Source organism: Oryctolagus cuniculus, chromosome 1, assembly GCF_051225735.1.
Source record: "Oryctolagus cuniculus isolate XC-2025 breed Fujian yellow rabbit chromosome 1, ASM5122573v1, whole genome shotgun sequence".
In the NCBI taxonomy this organism is placed as follows: Eukaryota; Metazoa; Chordata; class Mammalia; order Lagomorpha; family Leporidae; genus Oryctolagus; species Oryctolagus cuniculus.
The window spans coordinates 85,514,000-85,539,520 of NC_142867.1; the positions used below are offsets into that span (position 1 = coordinate 85,514,000).

The 25,521-nt window shown below is 50.6% G+C and overlaps 1 protein-coding gene across 2 annotated transcripts in view; it reads left to right on the forward strand.

The window, feature by feature from the left end:
- Positions 1–25,521, forward strand: part of PANX1 (pannexin 1) — a 47,861-nt gene that overhangs the window by 18,562 nt on the left and 3,778 nt on the right. For both annotated transcript variants that reach the window (XM_008262563.5, XM_089332655.1), the window contains exon 2: positions 16,578–16,717. In XM_008262563.5, the coding sequence (XP_008260785.4) occupies positions 16,578–16,717 (140 nt within the window). The remainder of the gene's footprint in view (positions 1–16,577; positions 16,718–25,521) is intronic.

Consider the following 25,521-nt stretch of genomic DNA (forward strand, 5'->3'; position numbering starts at 1 on the left):
AGTAAGCTTGCACTTCAGTGAGAGGCGGCTAGTCTGCTGCAGTGGGATCACCCTTCCCCAGCTTCTTGGATTCCTGCTAGGCCAGTGCCTGCTCTGTTGGAGTCACAGTCATGCTCTCCCCGAGTCAGTGCTGCTCTCTCAGCAGGTCATCAGGAACAGGTGCATGGACTACATACAGCACTGAGGACACACCCCACCCCACCTTGCTGAGTCTCCTTGCCTTTGCCATAGCATCAAGTCTGAACCACTGGCCTGTGATCCCAGAATAACCTTGACCTGATCGTTGCCCTAAGTGGGCTGTCAACTTACTTTTTTCTTTCTTTCTTTTTTTCAAAAAATTGATTGATTTTATTTTATAGCTCTAAAAAATAATTGACATATTATAAACTGTGCACAATTTTTTTTTATCTTTTATTTAATGAATATAAATTTCCAAAGTACAACTCATGTGTTACAATGGCTTCCCCCCCATACCGTCCCTCCCACCCACAACCCTCCCCTTTCCCACTCCCTCTCCCCTTCCATTCACATCAAGATTCATTTCGATTATCTTAATATACAGAAGATCAGCTTAGTATACATTAAGTAAGGATTTCAACAGTTTGCTCCCACACAGAAACATAAAGTGAAAAATAATAGATGATTTTTTTTAAATGATGATGAAATCAGATCAGACCTATTGTCATGTTTAATCCCAGTGAGAGTCAAGTTGGGAATTGATAATTTCTTTTTTCTTTTTTTTTTTTTACAGAAGATCAGTTTAGTGTACATTAAGTAAAGATTTCAATCGTTTGCACCCCCATAGAAACACAAAGTGAAATATACTGTTTGAGTACTCGTTATAGCATTAAGCCTCAGTGTACAGCACGTTAAGGACAGAGATCCTACATGAGGAGTAAGTGCACAGTGACTCCTGTTGTTGACTTACAAATTGACACTCCTGTTTATGGCATCAGTAATCTCCCTATGCACCAGTTATGAGTTTCCAAGGCTATGGAAGCCCCTTGAGTTCTCCGACTCTTATCTTGTTTAGACAAGGTCATAGTCAAAGTGGAGGTTCTCTCCTCCCTTCAGAGAAAGGCACCTCCCTCTTTGAAGACCTGTTCTTTCCACTGGGATCTCACTCACAGAGATCTTTTTGCCAGAGTGTCTTGGCTTTCCATGCCTGAAATACTCTCATGGGCTTTTCAGCCAGATCCGAGTGCCTTTAGGGCTGATTCTGAGGCCAGAGTGCTATTTAGGACATCCGCCATTCTATGAGTCTGCTGAGTATCTCACTTCCCATGTTGGATCACTCTCCCCTTTATTTATTCTATCGGTTGGTGTTAGCAGATACTAGACTTGTTTATGTGCTCCCTTTGACTCTTAGTCCTTTCATTATGATCAATTGTGAACTGAAATTGATCACTTGGACTAGTGAGATGGCATTGGCACATGCCACCTTGATGGGATTGAATTGGAATCCCCTGGTATGTTTCCAACTAAGATTTTATTTATTTATTTGAAAGAGTTACACAGAGAGAGAGGAGGGGCAGAGGCAGAGAGAGAGAGGTCTTCCATTGTGGGGAGCAACTCGGACTAGACTAAGTTACTGGAATTAAGACTTATTCTATGCATCTGCTCTCCCACAATATGGCGCTGGGAGAGGAGGAAACAGCTTCTACGCAGCTGCCTCCAGTTCAACCAATAAACTGCAGGACCTGCTCCTGATTGGAGGAGAGCAGCGTGCTCGGCGTGTGGGTAGCAGAGTTGGGATTGGTGGAAGAGGACTATAAAGGAGGAGAGAGGCAACATGCACCAGGAACACCTGAGGAACATCTGAGCAGCCCCCGAGAGAGCCGGCCAGTGGTGTGCCGCTCCCCCGCGGAAGTGGGGAAAGTGGCAGGGGGGCCCGCCCCTCCACGGAGGTGGAGGGACGGCAGCCAACCCGGGAAGAACCAGCAGCAAACCCGGGGAGGGCCGAGCAGACAAAAGAACAGCGCAGGGTCCTGTGTCGTTCCTCCGCGAAGAGGGGGAGCGACATTCCATCTGCTGGTTCACTCCCCAATTGGCCTCAACAGCTGGAGCTGAGCCAATCCGAAGTCAGGAGCCAGGAGCTTCCTGGGTCTCCCATGTGGGTGCAGGGGCCCAAGGACTTGGGCCATCTTCTACTGTTTTCCCAGGCCATAGCAGAGAGCTAGTTTGGAAGTAGAGCAGCCGGGACTCGAACTGGCGGATATGGGATGTCAGCACTGCAGGCTGCGGCTTTACCTGCTACCCCACCGCACCAGCCCCTGGCTGTCAACTTTAAAGACACAGGGAGTTTGCTTGTGTTGTTTCCTCAGCCCAGCTTCCCTGCACTTCTCTCTCTGAATACGAACATTTTCCATGGTTCAGCCGTTACCCTGGTGCAGCTAGTATTTTCAGACACTATTCTTGTTTATGTGACCCCTTTGGTTCTTAGTCCTATCATTATGATCAATTGTGAACAGAAATTGATCACTGGGACTAGTGAGATGGCATTGGTACATGCCACCTCGATGGGATTGAATTGGAATCCCCTGGTATGTTTCTAACTCTATCGTTTGAGGTAAGTCAGCTTGAGCATTTCCCGAATTGCACATCTCTTCCCTCTATTATTCCCACTCTTATATTTAACAGTGATCACTTTTCAGTTAAGTTTCAGCGCTTAAGAAGAATTGTGTATTGATTACAGCATTCTCATCAACAATCATTAGTGGTTTCAACCATCTGGTTGCCTCCATGGGACTATAAGCATGGCAGGGCAGGGGCCATGCCCTCCCCCGCTGCATTGCATAGGGTACCATGTACGTGACAGAGGCCCAGTGAGTACCTTTTGGGTTGAGCTCAGCATTGTGGAGCTCTGTGACATGTGGGGACGATGTGCTCTCGTGCCTCATGTAGAAGTGGCAAGAATGGAGCCCTTGGGGCTGTGAGAGTCCTTGGCTGTCTCTGATGGCACAAGGGCCACGTGCTCTCAAGCACCCTACTCTGATGGAAATCTTGGAAGTTCCTTTTCTTTTCCAAGGGTCCTTGAAAAGAAAGCACTTGCCACTTTAGCTTCTGCGTCTGTCACATGAACGTCATGATGGCCTATTTAGAAAGGTCTTCTATTTGCAAAGGAGTCTCATGACCAGTTAGCAGTAACAGTCCTCCTAAGTTCTTGTCCTTTTTGCCAAGTCACTAGTCTGATTCGGAACTGAATATAGGTTCTCAAGGCCAACTCTTACACAAAAGGGTCTCTTTGTTGCAGGAGCTACAAAAGCTAGCTTTTAAAAGGCGACTTTGAAGGAGAGGTGGTGTTAAAGGACTTAGCGAAGTTGGATCTAGTTTCACACTGTGGCCTCTTTCAGTTTCAAGTTAACCAAGGCCCACTTCCATGGTGCTTGGGGCCCAGAATTGTAGGAGCGCAGACAGACAAGCCACTTAATTTTTTTTTTTAAGATTTATTTATTTATTTGAAAGAGTTACACAGAGAGAGGCAGAGAGAGAGGTCTTCCATCCACTGGCTCACCTTCCAATTGGCTGCAATGGCCGGAGCTATGCCGATCTGAAGCCAGGAGCCAGGAGCTTCTTCTGGGTCTCCCATGTGGGTGCAGGGGTTCAAGGATTTGCGCCATCTTCTACTGCTTTCCCAGGCCATAGCAGAGAAGTAGATGGGAAATGGAGCAGCCAGGACTCGAACTGGTGCCCATATGGGATGTTGGCACTGCAGATGGTGACTTTACCTGCTACGACACAACACTGGCCCCTAAGCCACTTAATTGTTCATGCACTGTGACAGTGGCATCCTATGTCCTTGTGTCTTCAGTGCTTACCATGGTCCCTGACTTGTAGAACTAAAAATCATTGTCACCATTTACTGAGTTCCTACTATGTGCTGGCATGGTGGCAGACAGTTCCATAATCTTCGTAAGAATTCTGTGAGGTTTTAACAAATGAGGAGAGTTAAGTCCAAAGAGCTTAATCAACTTGCTAGGAAATGGGAACACTTCATGCCTGTTGAATATGATGGGATCTTTTTAAAAGCAGCATTCAGGAATAAAAGGTCCCAGGACCCCTATTTAATGAAGATTTACGCAACTTCCCTCCTTTAGGCTGAAGGCTCTCCTGCATATCTACCTGGACGCTCATATTATTTGATCCACTAGGTCTCCGTGTTGGTGAAGACCCTCGCAGCAGTAATTTTGCTTTAACTCTTCTACCTAAAGGCATCCATCCAGTTGCCCCTTGACCTTAAATCATTCCGTTAACCTTCCCACCCCCCTTTTTCCTGCAGCATCTTTGTTTTTCACACTCTTCTTGGGATCATGCCTGCTTTCTTCCACAACCCACTTCCAGTGCAAACACTGAGACCAGATGCACTGGCTATGGTGCAAGTGTGGCCCATCTAGGGTTGCTGCACACGTCATGATCCTGTTGTGACATTTTTGCTGATGTTAGTTGACTCTGACTCTTCCCTTGCATAGGTCCCCCTCTGTCCCCTCCACCCTGTCATCAGTTGTTCTGATGCCCCCTGGAGTAGCATGAGGTGCTTTGGGTAAAATCCACATACACCAGCCATCAGCTGCAGGTCATGTAGGCTCTCTAGGTTTTAATGACACTTTTGATGAACTTGGGCTTAGAGCTGAGGTTTAAGTTGCTGGGGAGATTGATGCTGGCCCTTTCGTGCTGCTGCTTGGGTGTTGGCTGGCCTGACCATCTGCAGTGCCTAATCGTCCGCACTCCACCTGGCCACATGCTCTGATTCTACCTGAGTCACTGATTCCCAGGGTGTCACAGTGTTGGGCAGTGCATGGCCAGATGCTCAGGGTTGAATCTTAATTTGACCCAGAATTAGCTGTTATCACCTAACCTCTATCTCCTCATCTGTAAAATGGGAACGATGATGCTACTTCTCAGATTTCTTTTGTTGGATTGAATGAAAGCATCAGATTCCTGGCTCATCATTGTGTTTAGTAAATACTCCTCTCCTTTGAAGAGGTGGTTCTGTATTGGTATAAAGCTCACCGTGATCAGCGTTGGTTCATGTGTGGCTGTTATTTCCAGCATGAGAATGATTTGTGCCACCAGATAAGAGCATGGCACATTCATTGTGCAGTCTTCAGGCATTTCCCCAGAGATTTACTTCAAAAGGAAAGAGGCACTTTTATAGCAGAGAGACTTGGCAGACAGCACTTGAACCAAATGACTGCCACAGGTGACATTGCCAGTCATGGTGGACTCTGTCACCCGGTGTCTCCCGGGGAGCCCCACCTTGGGGTTCCTGCCACAGTGCAGCCCTTGGATCAGGGCGTGGAGAATCATCAGACAAATGCCAAGTTCAGGGCGCTGCACAGAATTGAGAGCCTGTGCTCGCCACACATTAGGATATGAGGGACAGAGAAAGACAGAAGGGACTAGGGTGAGGTGGTGGCTAAATGCAGCATGTGGTGGTAGATTGGCTCCTGGCTGGAAAAAGAAAAAGTGGCTCTTGAGGATAGTGTGAGAAATCTAAATAGACATGATAGATTGCGTCAGAGTGTGTGTATATGTGGTAATTGCACTGACTTAAGCAAATGTCCTTATTCTTACAAGATACACACTCCTGAGAGTAAAGGGTCATGAGCTCCCCACTCTCAAGAGGGTCAGAAAACAAAGAATGTTGTATATATGGAGCGAGGGTGTGTGGTAGTGTTGGCAGTGGCTGAATCTGACTGCCAAGTATGTGGGAGGTCATTGTAATTCTCTCATAACTTTTCCGTAGGTTGAAAACATTTTCCAAATGAAATATTTAATGTTCAAAAATGAGGTCAGTACAGCACAATGTCAATATTGTGTTAAACTCCTATGAGTCTGTCCTATTCTCTATAATTTCCTGCATGTTTGAGTTAAATTTGTTAAAGATTTATTTGAAAGGCAGAGAGAGAGAGAGAGAGAGAGAGAGAGAGAGAGAGAGACACTTCCATTTGCTGGTTCACTTCCCCAGTGGCCACACTAAGCTGCACTGGGTGGGAGCATGGGATTCTATCTGGATCTCCCATGTGGGTGGCAGGCACCCAAGTACCTGGGCCATCATCTGCTACCTCCTGGGTTCAGTAGCAGGAACTTGGATCAAAAGCATGGAGTGGCAGGGACTCAAACGAGGCAGTGTGATATGGGATGCTGACATCCCATGCACAGGCTTAACCCTCTGTGCCACAAAGCCCTCTGATGTTGGATTTAATTACTCTCAGGTGACAAGCATTTTAAGAATAAATACATTCAGTACTTCTTATGTCTTTAATAGACCACTGAGTTCTTAGGCCTTTCCTTCCCCTGGTCATGGAAAACAGCTGTCAGGTTTTACATTAAATTTATGCAAGTTCCTCTTTTGTGTGGTGTAGACGTTCCAGATGGTGTGGTAAGGACTGGCCTTAACACACAGGAGAGGAACCCCTCACAGTGCCGCTGGGTTCCCTCGTCTGTTCGGGGTGTAAGCCTGGCCCCAGACTTCCTTGTGACTGTCTCTCGGTCCAGCTTCCTTTTCACTCCTGTTCTTGTGCTTCGCAGGCTGTTTGGTTGACACTGAATTGAACCAGCCCCACAGGTGCCCTCTGAGGCTCACCGGCTTGGCTGGCTGTTCCCTTTGGCTATGGGGCCCCCTGGTCACATATCCTGGCCTGTCCGTGAGATGGGTACACATGTTAACTGTCTCCATACAGTGAGAGGATTGCTGTATGATGGGGCCTAAGAGCACTCATCCCAGAATGCTGAGCTGTGTTTGTTGCTGTGTACAACAGGGGATGGGTAGGGAAGCAGCTGAGACTCCCTGGAACGTCAACAGAAGTCACAGTTGCTTATGCCCATCTTGGTGAAGGCGCAGGTGTTAGCCGTGATGTGTGCTCTTAAAAAGTCAGACTTAGCTGCTGAGTCAGCTTTGTTAGCCTTCACAAATGAGTGGAGACTTGCCATGTTTGTGTTCCTGCTGCCTTCACTCAGTATCTTCCAGCTCCATCCGTGTGGCTGCGGATGACAGGATTCCATCTTTCTATGGCTGGGTAGTGTCCATTGTGTTTATATAATATATTTTCTCTGTCTAGTCATCTGTTGGACGTTTCGGTTGATTCCATATCTTGGCTATTGTGAACAGTGCTGCAGTAAACAGGAATGCAGGTGTCTCCCATTACTTCATTCAGTTTTGTTGTGTGGGGATCACAGCTACTTTAAGTACATTCAGACCTGTTTCATCCTCATGAGTGCTTGTTCTGTGTGTGTGTTTTAAAGATTTAAGATTTCTTTATTTGAAAGACAGAGTTACAGAGAGAAGGGGAGACACACACACACACACACACACATACATACATTTCATTCACTGATTCATTCCCCAAATGGCCACAATGGCTAGAGCTGGGGCCAGGCTGAAGCCAGGAGCATGGAACTCCATACAGGTCTCCCACATGGATGGCAGGAGCCCAAGTACTTGGGCATCTTCCACTGTTTTCCCAGCTATGTTAGCAGGGAGCTGGATCAGAAGTGGAGCAGCTGAGAGTTAAACTGGTGCTCATATGGGATGTCGGTGTCACAATCTACCACAGATCTGGCCCATGTTTATTTTTAAGAGCTGACCCTTACCCATCTCTTCCTGTCTATCCCATGCATTGCAAGTCTTCTTTGTATGAATATTCTCATCGAAGTTGGGATTTTCGTAGTTTTCACATTTTTGTCAACTTTGGTATACAGCCATGAGGTGGGCACGGTGGGACCCAGTAGTTAAGCTGCTTGTTAGGACACCTGTACGTCACGTTGCAGTGCCTGGGCTCAGTCCAGGCCTAGCTCCTGACTCCAGCTTCCTACTCCTGCCCACCCTGGGAGCAGTGGTGACAGCTGAGGTTGGATTCCTGCCACCCATGGGGGAGACATGGATTGTGTTTTTGGATCCCCATGTCCTTTGTCTGGCCCAGTGCTGGCTGTCGTAGGTGTTGACAGGCAGGTAGGATGGTGCTCTTATGTGTTCTCGCTTGCTCTGTCACTCGCTCTTTGTCTCTCTGCCTCTCAGATTAAAAACATTTAGAACTTTGAAGTTTATAGGTTGTGTTATGATCTGCCTAGGTCCCGTTTGTGTGAGACAGGCTGTGTATATATAGTTTACGTTGAGGTGAAGGAGGACTGTTTTTCTAATTAGATTCTAATGATTATAATTGGTATGTTCGTTATTATACTCTTGGTTTTCTTTTTGTGCCTCCCAGTACAACAATGCCAGGATTTACTGTTCCTCTAAAAAAACACCACACACACACACACACACACACACAACAACAACAACAACAAAACTTCTCCTGGCTTCTTCCTTTTCCTTCCCTCTTCTCTCATCCAGTTTTGTTCAGTGACCTGTGCCTCTCGCTTCCTCTCTGTTGGGTACGAAGATGGATGTGGGACCTGGGTGAGGAGCCTGGCTCTGCCACCCATGAGCCATGCCATCTCAGGGCTTCTCCTTCCTCATCTTGAAGAGGAGGGCAAAGTGCACAGCACGGGGTGCTGCCTGGCCTTATCTCTGCTGCCCCCTGCAGCCTCTTCCTGGTGGCAGTTACTGCAGCTTAGAATTGCTTCACTGGGAAGCCTCTTTACTTCTCCCAGCTGGCTGGTGGCTGCGTTTGTGGTGTTCTGGGTTGGATGGGTTAACTCCCCATGGGGCCTGATTCCCTTGCTAGCCCACAGCTCTGGGGAGCACCTCAGTGCAGGAGCAGTGCGGGAGACTTACTGCCGGCCTGTGGGCTGGGCCTGTGGGGAGAGGGACACAGTCAGGAGCAAAGGGGAGCCAGAGTCCCTCTGGGTGAGGTCAGGCAGGAAGAGTGTTGACCCCATGTGACCTCGGTGCCAGTGGGAAACCCCTGGCTCCCCCGTCCTGCTTCTCCTGTGCGTGTTGCTCTCTGGTACGGTCATGGGCATGGCTCTAGGCGGCAGCAGGGCAGCCTGGGCTGCCCCTCAGGAAGGAGTGACAGCACCCAGGCCTCGGGAGGGTGGGCAGGGAGACGGCTGCGGTGCGATCCTTGCTGCAGTGCTTCCCCGGGGCAGCAAGCAGAGTTTCTGCCTTGTGGTCTCCCGTCATAAACAGTCAGACACTGTCTCTGCACTGCTGCCAGCTGGAGGTATTGCTCTTTGTCATTCTGGTGCAAAACGCACAGGCGTTCCTTGCTTTCTGCATGGTGTGACGGGCAGTGCCTGTCTCATGATAGCCAATCCCTAGAAATGATCTTGTACTTGTTCAGCCATCACAGTGTGGAGCAAGGAGCTGGCTGGAGGTTGTCATAGGCTCTGTTTTGTCAACCAGGGGATTGAGCAGTGCGTTCTTACAGGGGTATCTGAGCACTGGTTGAGAGGGTGTTTATGATTGTACTTTGAAACATGGCAGCACCTGCAAATGTTGGTGACTTGATAGAGGGTGGCGTGTGATTTTGCAAAGACTTGATATTCCTAGAGGAGCTAAGGCATGTGTGGGTAGTTCTGGGTGTGGTTAAAGGTGATTTCTACGTGGCCCTTATGGCTGTTAGGTGCTCTGGGAGGTCAGTGGAGAGGAAACCACGTGCCCAAGGTGACCAAGGTTTTGAAAGATGGGCCATTGAGGTATGTGGTGTGGATGGTGCATCGGATTAGCAAATATTGGAGAGACCGCCTTCCGAGCAGAGGGAATAGGGTGAGGCAAGGCGCAGATTTGGGAATGTGTAGGCCTGAACAAGCCACAGCAGTCACTGTGTTGGATTGGAGCGTTGGTTTGGATTTGTATCCTGGGCACTGGAGGACCAGTGAAAGATGGCAAGCCAGGGGAGTGTTTGTGTCAGAGCGGAGCTGCAGGATGATCTATCCATGGGCTAGGCGGGTGGGGTAGGGAGAGGCAGGAAACACCTCACTGGGAGGCTACCGAGTGTGCATGCCTCCTGATTTGATTTTTTTTTTTTTGTGACAGGCAGAGTGGACAGTGAGAGAGAGAGACAGAGAGAAAGGTCTTCCTTTGCCGTTGGTTCACCCTCCAATGGCCGCCGCGGAGGCGCGCTGCGGCCGGCACACCGCGCTGATCCGATGGCAGGAGCCAGGAGCCAGGTGCTTTTCCTGGTCTCCCATGGGGTGCAGGGCCCAAGCACTTGGGCCATCCTCCACTGCACTCCCTGGCCACAGCAGAGAGCTGGCCTGGAAGAGGGGCAACCGGGACAGAATCCGGCGCCCCGACCGGGACTAGAACCCGGTGTGCCGGTGCTGCTAAGCGGAGGATTAGCCTAGTGAGCCGCGGCGCCGGCCTGATTTGATTTTGAGGAGTAAATGAGGTCAGCAGTGGGGAAGTAGTGTTGGGCATGTGTCAGGAGCTGTCCAGCCCCACACTGCAGGTGCCCGCCCCAATGCAGTGCCCTGGAGCCAGGCTGCGTTGTCACCCTGGAGGGCTGCAGTCCCTGCACCCTCCTGCTGTGCCTGCTCCCACCCCTATGGCGGCTCCTTCCCCTGCTTGCCTCTTGACTTTCTGGATTTTGTAGGCTGTTTCTGGCCTGGGGGTAGCTAGATTAAGTACTTGGGGCTTGATCTGTTTCTTTGCCTGGCTTGTCCTTGACCCTTCCTGGGCTGCTGTCTGTTGCCCTCCTGGTTCCTTGGAGAAACCGCCTGCTCAGACCACCATGCCCCTCCCCACCCCATCCCGTGTTGTCAAAACCCCAGTCCCTGGACCCCTCCACTTGCTGGAGGGACTGGCCCAGAGAGGAGTGTGCAGGGAGACCTTGAGTGGCTCTGGTGCTACCATACACTAGCTTGGGTAGAGATTCCTGAGATGTTTTGAGCTTTGGTTTCCTCCCAGAGAAAAGACAACAGGAAGGATTGTGAGGTCTCAGTGAGCTCATGATCGGGGGAGCGGTTGGTGTCCCGTGAGTACTGGCTGCCCCCAGTCTTGCCTTCTGACCTTTCTTTCCTTATGAACTCAGCTGGCCCTCAGTCTCAGTCTCTCTTGACTCAGCTACTTCTCTCATTCTTTGTAAAAGCATTGGTATGAAATGTCTATTACTTCTGCACCAGGAGCTTCTACCACTGCCTTGGGGATGGTTTCTGAGATCCCAAGCCAGAATTTGAAGCATCTTTTCCTATAGAAAAATGTCAGTAGATGCTGAATACATGCACCGTGAGGACTTAACCTTAGGAACATTCTGGGCCAGGCAGGTGAAATATTGACAGTGTTCATTTTTATGACTGATAGGTGTTTCCAAGCAAGCAGTTTAACAGTGAACTTACCAGAAGCTCTCTGTTTATCACCCGGGGGCTGCCTGCCCTTCTTATGTGTCTTGCTGCTGCTCTCGTGAGCCTTGGCAGGTGAATGACATGGGAAACATTGAACAGAGCCACAGTGATGCAAGCACAGGGTGAGGGCATCCCTGAGATCCTGGGCCACCCCGAACACCCTGTTTGCTTGCTTGAGAGGCAGAGGGATAGACAGAGCTACCATCCACTGGTTCCCTTCCAGATACCCGAGTTGAGCCAAGACTGAAGCTGAGAACTAGAACCCAACCTAGCCTTCTACATGAGTGGCAGGAACCCAAATAGTTGAGCTGTCACTGCTGGCTTCCAGGGCCTGCACTGGCAGGAAGCTGGAGTCAGGAGCCAGAGTGGGGTATCAAGCCTACATTGGTCTGATGTGTACTACAAGCATCATTTAACTGCCAGCTTAATGCCCACTCCTCTATTTCTTACAAAAATGCAATAAATCAAGTTAATGGGATAAGAGTCTGAAAAGACCTTGAAATTGTCTTACTCACCCCCTACTCTCGCTTCAGCCCTTGCAGGGTGGCAAAAACTACCGCTGTCATTGTACATTTTATGGTATTTGGTGATTTTTTGTTATGCCCTCCCTCACGGCTCCCCTTGAGATATCTTTTCATTTTAAATAATCATGCATTTTCAGAGCTTGGTTCTTTTTTTGAAAGGTTTATTTATTAACTTGAAGGACAGAGTTGTTGCTCCCCCTCTTCGTGGAGGAACGACACAGGACCCTGCGCTGTTCTTTTGTCTGCTCTGCCCTCCCCGGGTTTGCTGCTGGTTCTTCCCAGGTTGGCTGCCATCCCTTCCACCTCCGTGGAAGGGCGGTTCCCCCTGGCCACTTTCCCCACTTCCACGGGGGAGCGGCACACCGCCGGCCGGCTCTCTCGGGGGCTGCACAGGTGTTCCCCTTAGATGTTCCTGGTGCATGCCGTCTCTCTCCTCCTTTATAGTCCTCTTCCACCAATCCCAACTCTGCTACCCACACGCCGAGTACGCTGCTCTCCTCCAATCAGGAGTAAGTCCTACAGTTTATTGGTTGAACTGGAGGCAGCTGTGTAGAAGCTGTTTCTCCCGTCTCAGCGCCATATTGTGGGAGAGCAGATGCATAGAATAAGTCTTAATTCCAGTAACTTAGTCTAGTCCAAGTTGCTCCCCACAGATCCCCCTTTCTTTTTATTTTTTGGTGTTGATACGCGCCTGTCTTCAGTGCCCCGCGGCACACACTCCGCTCTGCTTGCTAGAGTTGCCCACAGGTGCTCACAAGCCCTATCAATCAGGCAAACCGAATCCGGGTCCTCTCTTCGCCATGTTGTGAGGAGGTTTTTAGGCACCGATGCGCGCCTGTGTTCGGTGCCCTGCAGCGCATGCTCTGCTCTGCTAGAACTGCCTGCAGGTGCTTACAAGCCCTAGCAATCAGGCAAACCGAATCCAAGCCTTCTCCTTGCCATCTTGTGGGGAGACTTATTGGTGTTAATAACGTGCCTATCTTCGGTGACCTGCAGCTCATACTCTGGTCGAGCTGCCTGCTGGTGCTTATCGCCTAATCAGGCAGACCGAATCCAAGCTCTCTCATTGCGGTATTGTGGGGAGACTTATTGATGTTAATTCGTGCCTGTCTTCAGTGACCTGCGGCGCATAAGCTGCTAGCCGCCTGCAGGTGCTCACCACCTCCCTAATCAGGCAGACCGAATCCAAGCTCTCTCATTGCCATGTTGAGGGGAGGCCTTATTTTTCTCTATTTCTCTATCTCCAGGCATTCCTATTTCTCCTATTTTACTTCTATCTACCAGCATTCCTATTTCTCTCATTTTACTTCTAAACTTCTGTTTCTCTTATCCCTGCGGCTTCCTGGCGCCCGCCCCGAGGCTGCTTCTCGGCGGCTTCCCGGCTCTGAGCCGCTTCAGCCCGCGCTTCTCTCATCTGTGCGGCTTCCCGGCTTCGCGCGCGCACTCCGCGGTCTCCGCGCCCCTTCGCGCCCACACCACGGCCTCGCACTAGCCCCACGTTCCCTATCTATTCACGCCCCGTGCTCTCTCTGCACGCGGCGGCTTCCGCGAGTCACACAGTGTAGCTTACGTTTCCGCCACCACCGGTATTCAATCTAAGTTCCCCGGGCTAACTTGAAGAATTCCAAGCTGGCTTACGTCTCCGCCTCGGCCTGCCCCCGCAGCTTCAATTTCCCTAACATTTTTCTCTACCCGGTATGTTTCCCTAACTTTTCTTCCAACAATATTCCCCTCTCATTTCTCCTGGCTTCTCCCCACAGTCCGCATCCGAGTCCAAGCCTCCTCCAGGTTTCACTTTCACTTTCAATCTCCTAGCTTCCCCGCCATAGTCCGCATCCGAGTCTATGAAAGCTTTCACTTTCGCTTTCAATCCTAACTTCTTTCCCACAGTCCATATCCGAGTCTATGCCTAGGCTTTCGATAGCTTCTTCCGGCACCTTTTCCGTCCGGCTTTCCCCTAGGCTCTTTGCTAATCTCTCTCACCGGTATTTTCCCACTTCTTCCCGTTTCTTCCCTCCTAGGTTTCCTATCCGAGTCACGGCACCATTATGTCGCTCCCTGTCTTCGTGGAGGAACGACACAGGACCCTGCGCTGTTCTTTTGTCTGCTCGGCCCTCCCCGGGTTTGCTGCTGGTTCTTCCCGGGTTGGCTGCCATCCCTTCCACCTCCGTGGAAGGGCGGTTCCCCCTGGCCACTTTCCCCACTTCCGCGGGGGAGCGGCACACCGCCGGCCGGCTCTCTCGGGGGCTGCACAGGTGTTCCTTCAGATAGATGTTCCCCTTTAGATGTTCCTGGTGCATGTTGTCTCGCTCCTCCTTTATAGTCCTCTTCCACCAATCCCAACTCTGCTACCCACACGCCGAGTACGCTGCTCTCCTCCAATCAAGAGCAGGTCCTGCAGTTTATTGGTTGAACTGGAGGCAGCTGTGTAGAAGCTGTTTCTCCCGTCTCAGCGCCATATTATGGGAGAGCAGATGCATAGAATAAGTCTTAATTCCAGTAACTTAGTCTAGTCCGAGTTGCTCCCCACACAGAGTGATAGAGTAGGACAGACAGACATCTCCCATCTGCTGGTTCAATTTCCCCAGTGCCTGCAGCAGCCAGGGCTGGGCCAGCCCAAAGCCAGGAGCCAGGGACTCCCTCCAGGTCTCCCACACAGGTAGCAGGAACCCGAGTACTCCGGTTATCATCTGCTGCCTCCCAGGCACATTAGTAGGAAGCTGAATTGGAAATGGAGTTGCTGGGACTCAAACCAAGTGTTTGAGTATGGGATGCAGATGCCCCATGTGGCAGCTAAACCCACTCTACCACGCCAGCCCCAGAAGAACTTGATCCATGGCTGTGAGGGTCAAGGCACCTGCTGAGGAAGGTGTGCTCAGGGTCTTGCCCAGGCACCCCTCCCATCACAGGAATCTGTTCTGATAAGCCCCTCCCCCACATCCCTCTCCTGCCACAGGTGTTAAAGATCACCTCCTTCTCCTCTTGTGCCAGAGCCTAGGGCAGTTCAACTGGATGGCTTCCTACTGTCCCTTCTCACAGGGTGGGGGGTAGGTGGTGGGCATGTCTGCCACTCCCATCTGTACAGCAATACCCGAAACTGCTCATTATGTCATCCAAAAAGATGTAACACTGAGCAACTCATGGGAACCAGGCGCTGTAGGAGTACTGCAGTGACTATATATGTGTGTATTTTGTCACCATAACAAATCTTTATGTGGTTGTTAATGTCATCTCCATTTCTGGAGTGCCTTGGCTTTGCAAGGGGAGTGACTTGCCAGCTGTGAGTCACCCAGCTCTGAGTGGCAGAGCCTGGGGACTTGACACTCTCCACGAAGCGTAGGAAGGAGGAGGGAGTGTGCCTATAGTGGGTCCCTGGGCTTGTGGCGCACACATCTTGTGGGTCTCAGTGGGTTCAGGGGAACAGGGTTGGGTTGGGGGAGGCTCAGTGCCAGCCCCACTGCCCGTGTGAGAAGGGAGGGTGTGGCTCTGGCCTGGGTCACTGCCATGGCTCTTGTGCATCAGGAGCACAGAGAGTCTTGCAGGTGTCACTTTGACCAACCTCACAGCAGTATCTGCAGAGGAAAGCAAGTCACAGGGTCCCTTCCCAGAAAGCTGGGTTCATGGCAGAGCTCCAAGGGAGACCAGAGTCTCCAGCATCCCCTGGGACCATCTGCCTTCCACGTGTAACCATCTGGGCTGCAGTTTGGCCTTGGTCATCTTGATTCCTAGAGACTGGAAAATGCTGGTTTGCCAATACCCTATACCTTGTGTGGCTGTGTGAGTGCAGCCTGTTGAAATCCTTGCTTAGTATATACTAAGTTGAACCTCTGTATATGAAGGTAATTGAAAATGAAACTCGATGAAGGGCGGGATGGGAGGGAGGGAGGTTGGGGGGGGCCACAACAATACAAAAGTTGCACTTTGTAAATTCACATTTATTAAAGAAGAAAAAGAAAAAAAGAAAATGCTGGTTTGCTGCCGGTGATCTGTAACCAGATCTTTCTTCTGCCTTCTCTCCTAGACTGAACGTTCCTTGCTTCTCTGTTCTATAGACTCCTTTCTAGGCCGGCTTCCTGCATTGCCTTTCTTCCTCTGACCCCCTGCCCAACAGTGGGACAACTACCCCTTCCCCATTCTGCCCCTGCCCCAGTCCTTACCCAGCCTGAACCATCACTGCCCACATTCACCTCACGTGCTGTGATGCTTGGGGTCTTGCCCTGCACCCTTTTTCTTTTGGTGATGCTTTTATTTTTAACGCATATTTATCTGAAAGGCAGAGCAACAGAGGAGGAGAGATAGAGATTGTCAGCTGCTTGTCCACTCCCCAAATGGCCACAACAGTTGGGTCTGGGCAAGGTCAAAGCCAGGAGCCTGGGACTCCATCTGATCTCCGACATGGGTGGCAGGGGCCCAAGCACTGGGGCCATCTCCCACTGCCTTCCCAGGTGCATAAGCAGGGAGCTGGCTGGGAAGCAGACCAGCCAGGACTTGAACTGGTGCCCATATGGGATGCTGGTGGCCACTTAACCTGCTGTACCAGAACACCGCCCCCACTTTTCACAAGTTTTCCCCAACTGAGCCCCAGCTCTGGACATGACCGGTGTGGGCCAGAAAACCAGTTCTCAGTTTTAATGTGAACTCTGTGTGTGTGTGTGTGTGTGTGTGTGTGTGTATTCTGTCCCCGCTAATGCCCCCACTTCCTGTCCTCGTGCCGTGTGACCTGGATGACATTTGTTAGAAACAAAGCCATGAGGTGGTTTGGCGGGATGGGAGGGCTGTGGGTAACTGCGCCTCATTCATTCGAACGATCTGTTTGCTTCTCAGGTACACAGATAAGCTGCTTCTCCCCGAGCTCCTTCTCCTGGCGTCAGGCCGCCTTCGTGGATTCTTACTGCTGGGCTGCCGTTCAGCAGAAGGAGTCCCTGCGGAGCGATTCTGGGAACCTGCCCCTGTGGCTGCATAAGGTAGGAAACGCTCGCATATCCAGCCAGTTCACTTTGCAGCTGGGGAAACTGAGGCCCAAAGAGACTGCGGGCCAGGGGTGCATCTCAGACCAGAAAACCACAGCATGCTGAAGTCAGGGGCAGCCAAAAAGGTTGGTTAGTCTGGTCCTTTTGTATAGCAGTTGGGGAAACAGAAGTGTTCTTGGGAGCTTAGCTCTCTGATGGCAGCCCAGGAGGCTGTGTGGCCCTTCTTGGGAACTCAGTACATTCTGAACATGGGAGTGGCAGAGCTAGGACTCTAGTTGGCTTCTTGGCTGGTGTCCTCGCTGCAACACACAGAGTCTTGGACAAAGCAGGGACTGAGTGGTGTTGAGCCAGTGGGCCACTGGGGCACCGAGAAGCCCAGTGAAGACTCCCAGGAGTGCTTGCTGTTGCACGGCTTTTGGAGTAAATTCTTTTGCTCTCTGTTGGATCCACATACTGCAGGGAAGGGAGAAGGAGCAGGGGTCAGGAGCTCTGTGGTCGGGAATGTGTGTGTGTACATGTGCACGTGTGCAAGGTGAGGGGCGTAGGTGGGGGATGCATTGAGGCTGGGCATTGAGGGACCTGGGCTGCAGCTGGTGAGTTTGTACAGAAGAAAACCCTTAGATAATGATGAGACTGGGAGACTCCGTTAGGTCTTCTCTGTGCTCATGAAAATGACTTTGTTTCAATCACTGGTTCTTTTGTCTGTCATGGAAGCAAAATAGAACATGGGTGTATCCTCTGCACCCAAGTATCTATCTGTTACCTGCTGAGAAAACACCACTTTCACTTCTAAAAAGCCAGAGGCTGAACTTTGTTGATTCTCTCCTGCCTTGACCTGCTCCTGAACTCGCAGTTAGCATCTTTCTTTCTCAGAAGAGCTGTTTCTGTGGGCTATGACTCAGCCTGTATCCCCCGTGTTCACTGCAGGCCGTTTGGCCTAGTGATGCCCGATAGTGACTCCTTCCTTCATTTGGGTCAGGCCTTTGACTTTGACGTCCAGCCTGAGTGTCAGGTGGCTCCTATGTCGGCTTTGCGAGGCTTGGTAGCCGGGGAATGAACGATAAGGATCTGCTGTATGAATGGACACGGTTCTTGAACTTAAACAACTTTGTAAGTGGAAACCCATGCTGTTGCAGCTTAAGTCCGTGTGTCTTAATGGCTTAGGAAAATGGAGCGCTCTAATCAGTCTCTTGGCTGGACATTGGCAGATTCGCAGAAGAGGAACATACCAGTCTGGGATTGTCTGGCGTAAGCCTTGGCAGGGACGTTAGTGATTGTGAAACTTTTATAGCAGGAAGAGATGCAAAGGTTTGCGTCCAGGTGGCGTTTCCTGGGTAAGGGAGCCTGGAGGGTTCAGGCCAAGGGTCCCAGTGCTGGTGCTGGAGTTCTACCCTGCCGCCCCTGACTGAGGAAGGGGGAATCTGCTAGCAGTAGTGGTAGGCACACCTTAGGCCACCTGGTGTGAGTGGAGATCTGGAGTCAGCAGTGTCCCTAGGACACCCACTTACCAGAAGCAAAAAAAATCCTTCCATTCAGAGCCTGAAATTCTCACTGTGGTTTTTCATGTACGGTATTCAGCACTCACTCAGAAATAATCAGGTGTGCAAGAAAACCAAGAGAAATCAGATTCCTGGGTGATTGACAAGCCACACATTTAAAATAATCACCAGGAGTATGTTCAAAGAATTGCAATAGAATTGCAGAAGTGGGAACTACGTCAAGGAGTGAAATGGAAATTATGGAGCTGGAAAGAGAGGGTGGATCGTAGCTGACGCTGATAGAGGGCCGAATGCCGGGACACAAGCTGTGCATCAGGAGCCGCCGATGTCTCAGGCCCCGCCTGGGGCAGCCCACCGTTGAGTGGAGGGAAAACCGTGCGGGAGAACTCGGAAAAGACATCATGAGAAAGCTGGATGGGAAAAGGAGATGGTTATCCTAGACGCCCAGGAAGAGCATGAGTGGAGTGGGTGAGACGGAGCTTGCCGTGGTTCATGAAATCCTCAGCGATCCCGGCAGTAAGGATTTTGTGAAGACGGAGGGGCCAGCTGGCCGTGGGCGAGGAGTCGATGGGAGGGGGACAAGATGGGAACAGATGGTTTCTCTAGACCTGTTTTATTTCTTTTCGAGAAATTTTCTCTTCCTGGTAACCAGAGATAGAGTTAACTCAATGTTTGAGTGGTGGTTGGGGTTGGGTTGTGCCCCCTAAAAGGTCTGTTGAAGTCTTAACCCCCTGGCCCCAAACATGTGACTCTGGCATAGAGTCGTGTCCAGTGTAACTAGTTAAGGTGGAGTCGTACCTGAGTAGGGTGGGCGCCTGCTCTGATGTGACTGATGCCTTCCTAGGAAGAGGAACATTTGGGACACAACAGTATGAAGACCCCTGGGCGGGAGGACGGCCACGGGACCACGGAGGCTCATACTGGAGTAATGGTGCCAACCTGCGGGGTGCCTGGGCCTTCTAGGAAAAGGAGGGATCCCCGCACTGAGAGGTTGCAGTGGGAGTGTGGTCCTGCTGACACCTTGGCTTTGGACTGCTGACAGCCAGAACTGAGACACAATCCTTATGGTGTGTGAAGCTGTCCAGTGTGGGGGCAGAGAGAACCAGGTTCAGAGCAGCCGAGCCAGACGTGAACGTCAGCATGCCCTTCTCAGCCCGGACGGACTCTGACATCTCAGCTCCTTCATTTCCATGGTCGATATCTTTTTTGAGCTTTTCCATTTTTAAATACTTAGCATTTGCCTTCTGAACCACTTTTAGGCATATTGTTCTGTGACATTAAGGAGCTTGGCATCGTGCACCTGTCACCACTTGATGCATGGAAGATGAAGACATTCTGGACATAAACAGTGACTCCCCCTTGCCTCCCAGCCCCTGGCAAACACCTGTCTGTTGTAGACACCTCACCGTATTTGTCCTTCTGTGTCAGACTTACTTCATTTAGCATCATGTTTTTAAGGTCCTCCTCCTTGTAGCCTGTGTCAAGTTCATTCCCTTCTAAGCCTGAACAGAGCACATGTTGTGGATCTGTTCTTCTGTTCACAGACAGCCCTTGGCCTTTGTGCCTAAGGCCGCCGTGAACATCTGTTCCAGTCTCCGCTTCCAGTTCTCTTGGGTGCCCTGAAGTGGAACTTAGGAAGGCTTTCCTGTTGGCTTCTTTGGCTGCTCCACACTGAGCAGATGGGGGGTAGTCACACCGCCGGGACATCTCCAGGCTCTTCACTTCTCAGCGGTGACTCTGAGGGCCCGAGCTGTGGATGCCTTGCCCAAGACCCCACAGCCCCCTTCAGATTCCAGATGTTTCCACGTGTTATAGAAAGTCACAGGTGGCGGTGGTGTGCCTTCGGGGGGCTGTCCCATCTCCTTGGTGGAAGTTACCGGCTGGTGATCTTGAGTGCATCCAGGAAGGAACCTGCTGGCAGAGGAGCCCACTGTTGGCCCGGGATGTGCTTGGGTCCAGAGGCCACTGGTGATGTCCTCAGCCTCGCTGCTCTGCCTTCCCGCACAAACCCAGCTCCTAGACGCTCTTGCCGCTGGCTCTGCCCTCCCCTTCTCCATCACCCCCATTCATCCATAATGAGGATTCGTGGTCTTCACCTCCTGGACAGTATGCCTGGTGCTGCCACCTGTCCACCCTCCAAGGAGGTTGACCTTTCCCCTTCACGCCTGCATCTCCATGGCCCTCACTCTGAACTGGTTGCCTTGAGCCAAGTCAGGTTCCCACCTTGCCCTCCCGGGTCACTCATGGAGTTAGTGACAGCTCCATAGGAGATCCTCAGACCTCTCCATGCCCCCCTGCAGCACCAACCTTTCCCTTCCCCAAGGGCTGGGTCCACTTCGTGTCCTGTTGGGGTCTGGGCCACGCCCCCTGCCCTCATTCTTTATTTCTCTCCTTTGCATTGTCAACCATTCTCCTTCTGTGATCTCCTTCCCCATTAACATTTTAACCATGTGTCTCCCCCTCACAGGGGAAGACAGGGGGGCCTGCTCTGTCCTTTGGTGTCTCCATCATTCTCTGCCCTCCAAAGTACCAGAGTCTGTACTGTCTCACCTCCCCTCGCCACAGACCCTGCCCCACCTAGGCCACTTGGACTCGCTCACTCCCCGGGGCTTAGCATACTTGGCCCCTCTCCTTGTGAGGGTGAGCCCTTGCCGCACACCCAGTCTCCTTTGCAGAGGCCTTTTCTTTAGAAGCAGGGGTCCTCAGGGGCTGCATGCTAGGCAGCCCTTCTCTTGCCATCTCCTCCACTCCTGAGTCTCACCTGCTGCCTGGATGCCACCCTGGCTGATTCCTGCTGCATTGCTCTGGGCTCAGCTGAAGGGCCTTTTCCACCTAAAAGGTTGTGCTGATCCTCGAAGTGGGGCACTACTGGCTGTGATGCTGGGGATTTTTCAGAGAATGCAGAGAATTTGATCCTGCAGCATACCCGGAGAGGGCGAAGACTTGGGCAATAGATTGATCGCTCCGGTTGAATGTTTTTTTCCTGGAAGTAGGTGGGTTTGATCGAGAACATTTTGTACTCCTGTGGGGATAATAGAGAAAGATTCTTTTCGTGGCTGCACTTTTTCTTTTCAGGGGGAATTATTAATAAAAGTATAAAGAGCAATTTGGAGGAAGTCACAAGAAAGAATTAGAGGATTTCGGGATGGCTGCTTCCTCGGAGGTTTAGCTGGTTCGGTGTGTTTCTCTGCAGTGAGCCTCTCCTACCCCCTGCACTGCATCCCAGGTTCATGAACGGGCTGATATGCAGGCATATCAAGCTGTACTCTGAGGACAGAGCAAGTTGCAATCTGTGGGGGACAGGTGAAACATTTCTGTCTTCTGAGCAGAATTATTTTGTGTTCCATGGAAATAAAACGTCTGCTTTATCTCACCCTGGCTGTGCATCCCTCCAGCAGCTGCCACTATACCTTTGGGTATAGTCACTCTCACCTTAGTTCTAGCTCGTTCATGAGTTCTAACGTTGTGAGTTCCACACAGGCAGAGGCCATGCCTGTGTCTTTCATCCCTGCGCCCTGGGACACTGCATTGCCCACCTGGGGCACTCAGAAGATACGGGAGCACTTCAGGAAGTTTGTTGGAGATGGAATTAAAAGATGGTTGTTTTTCATCATGTGAATTTTCACAGCTTTTTACACCAAAATAAATTTTACTTTTCTTTCTGTCACCCACAAACTCTTTGAAGTACCCTTAACTGCAGGGAGGAGAGAAGTAAGACGGCTTGTGTGTCTCTCTACAGAGCCAGGCTTAGTTCTCCAGGAGCACGGTGATGGTGGGGAATGAGAGACTCCGGGTGTACCTGAACATTTCTTTAATTCTGATGCTGAAGTTAAAACATGGGGAGTCAAATGTCACCAAGGAAGTTATTTGATGTAATGTTCAAGTGAATATCAGTGCAGAGTGCATGGTGCAGATATGACCTGTGGTGTGCTTTCTCCCGTTTGCTTTTTCAACGACTTCTTTTGTTTCCCTCCTCCCTTTCCTGCTCATTGACTCTTGATGGCTCTCAGTTTGTGCTCAGAACAAGTCTTTGCTGGAGATGTGGGTGCATCTGGGAGACCAGCAGGTGGCGCTCTAGGACTGCTTGATAACTGGACTTTCTGTGTGTTCAGGTTTAGAATGTTGGGAACTGTTCCGCAAGATTTCTCTCCAAAATGGAAAAATCGGCTTTTTACTAAAAAAACTTAACAGAGTGAGCAAATCTTACATCATCTGAAATAGATTCACAGAAGCGTGGTTGGAGGGGTCCTCTGACAGAGTTGTAGGACCAGAGATTTCCAAACCTTAGCGTTACCTTGGGGACCCTGTGAAAATACAGGGTCCTGAGCCCCTTCCGAGCCTCTGGGCTTGAGGCCAGGAATGTGGCTTTGCTGGGCTTCCCAGGAGACTGTGATGCCGGTTGATGGCCTGGCGTGGGGCCCTGGGTGGGCACCGGCAGTGTGCAGCAGTGTTTCTGAAATTCTCTGTGCTCGCAGGTCACCATCTGGCTAGACCGTAGACTGGTGGGGCCTGGGTGATGCTGGCCATGCTGGTCTGTGGGTCACACCCTGTTTGAGAAGAATTGGGACCCAGGCTCCCTCTGAATCCAGCCCGGCACTTGTTTAGTAAAGGAAGTTTTATTGGGACACTGTCTGCACCCTGTGAAGGGAGGGTTGGGTGATTGCTGCAGGGACCATGTGGCTCACAGCTGGGCCTGTGATGTATGGCACGGAAGCCCCCAGAGGATCACCTGCTCCACTGCCGGGAGCCCCGGCCGGCCTCAGGGCGCACCGTTCTGCTTGCATGCAGCTCCGGGAGCAGGCTCTGGCTTGTTTCCTTGCAGGCTGCTTCTCATTCTCTCCTGAGTCTTTTCCTTCCATGCACCGAATGTGTGCTCATCACCTGCCCTTCCCCAGGTCTCCCCCATGCTGGGCCCAACACGAGGCGCAGGACCTTGGCGCCGTCTGCTCCATGCTACCACCCAGACCCTCACGTAAGCTGGAAAGCAGCACTGTCCTCTGTCCTGGCCATTTCTGGCCCTCACTTCTGAGCAGGCGCTGACACGCTTGCCCCCTCTGCCTGGAGCTCTCAGACCCGCCTTGCCTCCCCTCTGTCCCTGTCTCTTGCTTGGCTGCAGTGAGCGCCCACCTTCTCTCTACTCACTGGCCTGCTGCTGTGGTTTTCTGGAATGAGTGCTCATACCCTGCACTGGGGGCTTCCCAATTCAGAGAGTGTGGTGCTTTGGGGGTCTTCATAACTCAGTGTCTGCCAGCCCTTTGTGTGCGTGCTCCAGAGCTGCCATGACTAACTGACCACAATTTGGACTTCTCGTCTCCAGAAGAGAAATAAAGTCAAGGTGCTGGCAGGGTTGATTCCGTCTGTGGGGTGGGGAAATCTGTTCCTTGCCCCTCTCCTCCTTCCCAGTGGTTTGCTGCCTGTCGCTGGTATACCTTGGATAGGAGATGCATCATGCCAGTCTCTGCCTTTGCCTATACACGGCTTCTCCCTGTGTTGCTTCCAGTGGCCTTTTAGAAGGACAGAACCCATTAGAGTCGGGCAGCTCCTAATTTGGCACAACCTCATTTTAACTACTTCTGTCAAAACCTTGTTTCCAAACAATATCCCATTCTGAGGTTTGCAGTAGATGTGAATTGGGGAGGGACAGTGTTCAGCCCACGGTACCCTTCCAGCCTCAGCAGTTTCTTCTTCCTCATCTCTGAGCCTGTTGGTGTGCTTTGGTGCTTCGAAGGGCTTAGGGTGGCCCAGGTAGAGGGAAGAGAATGTGGAAAAGGAAGAACTCGAGCAGAGCCTTCATGTAATAACAGCTTCACTTTGTCTTCCAGTGCAATGAGACAGGAAGACATAGCAGGTGTGACCTCTTGGATCTTGGATGAGGCTCCCCTATCCCCTTAGCATTTACATAGGCCGTGACCAGTGCTTTTATGTTTGGCCTACGTGGTCTTGGGGAAGACTCTACATTTAGTGGAGATGTTGTTGAGGTGGTTTACCTATCTGCATCTAACATCCCAAGGTGGGTCACGTCCACATAAAGAGAGGAGTTGTTCAGTTCTCATCAGATGGTTCTTTCCTTTGATGAGGTGGAGGTGACTTGACCGTGGACAGAGGTTGTGTACGTAACCTTCAAGCTTCCTTCCATTGGGAGGTTCTGTCGTCCTGACTCTTCCAGAAACAGCACAGATTATAAGGGCACAGAGACTGAAAATTGTGGTTGGAACTGGTTGGTCCCCTCTGCAGGACAGTTTCCCTGTCCTTGCAGAGCTCAGGAACAACGCCAGCCCCGTCCAGCAGGGGGACTCTCAGAGAACTCCAGTGTGAATACGTCCCTCATTTGCAAAAACAGGTCTTAAAGATTGTAATTTAATGCTTTTTAGATTTTTAGATCAGTGGAATTGATTTTACTACCTTATTACAGACTCACTGAAAGTAGTCTTTGTTTGTTTGTTTATTTTTAAATAGGGAAAAGTGTTTTACTTTGGAGGAACCCAAGAAAGGGCACATTGAGTTATATAGTTACACAGCTAATCAGGGTACAAGGATATTTTAGCAGAAAGGCAAATACCCAGTAAGTTATACCCTTAAACTTTTGTTTTCCCAATTACAAGGAACTGTACGGCACTATTCATTAGTTCTAATTATTGTACCATGTAGATATGTTAGAAAGACTGCCATGGACCACAAACAATCGCTTTTTAATTGAGAACAATTTGAATATGATTCAGACAGCTTTGAAACAAAAGTGACAAAAATACTTCACAAGCCCAAGCTACAAATACTTTCCCTTCCGTAATTCCTGGAGAAAATGTCATGTTCTCTTGGCTATAGAAGCAGGACAAACTCCGTATCATGCAATTATGGTTTTATGTTAATGGGCACCCTGTAGAGTGGGCAAAGATTGAACATTGCTTTCCCTACAGCCAGCTTTGAATCATGCAGCCAAATGTAGCTGATCATAGCCTGCTGGGTGTGTTCTTGTGTAGCAACCCTTTGCAAATTGGGTTAATCATTTTGAGAAACCCCATTGCTATGGTTTAGATGAGAAATATCCTCTAAAATATTGTATTTAAAGGCTTGCTCCACAGGGTGGCGCTCTTTCAGTGGTCCTTGTGGGTGTGCCCTGGAGGGGACTCTTGTGAAAGCCTTAGTTTGTGCCCCGCCACTTGCTGCTTCCTGGCTCCCTATGTGATCCTCCCTCTGCCATCCACCAGGGGACACTTGCCAGAGTCAGAGCATACACTAGGCCATTGGAGGCCAACCCTCAAAAACCATGAGCCAAAGTCAACTTGTCTTTTGCTTACCTTG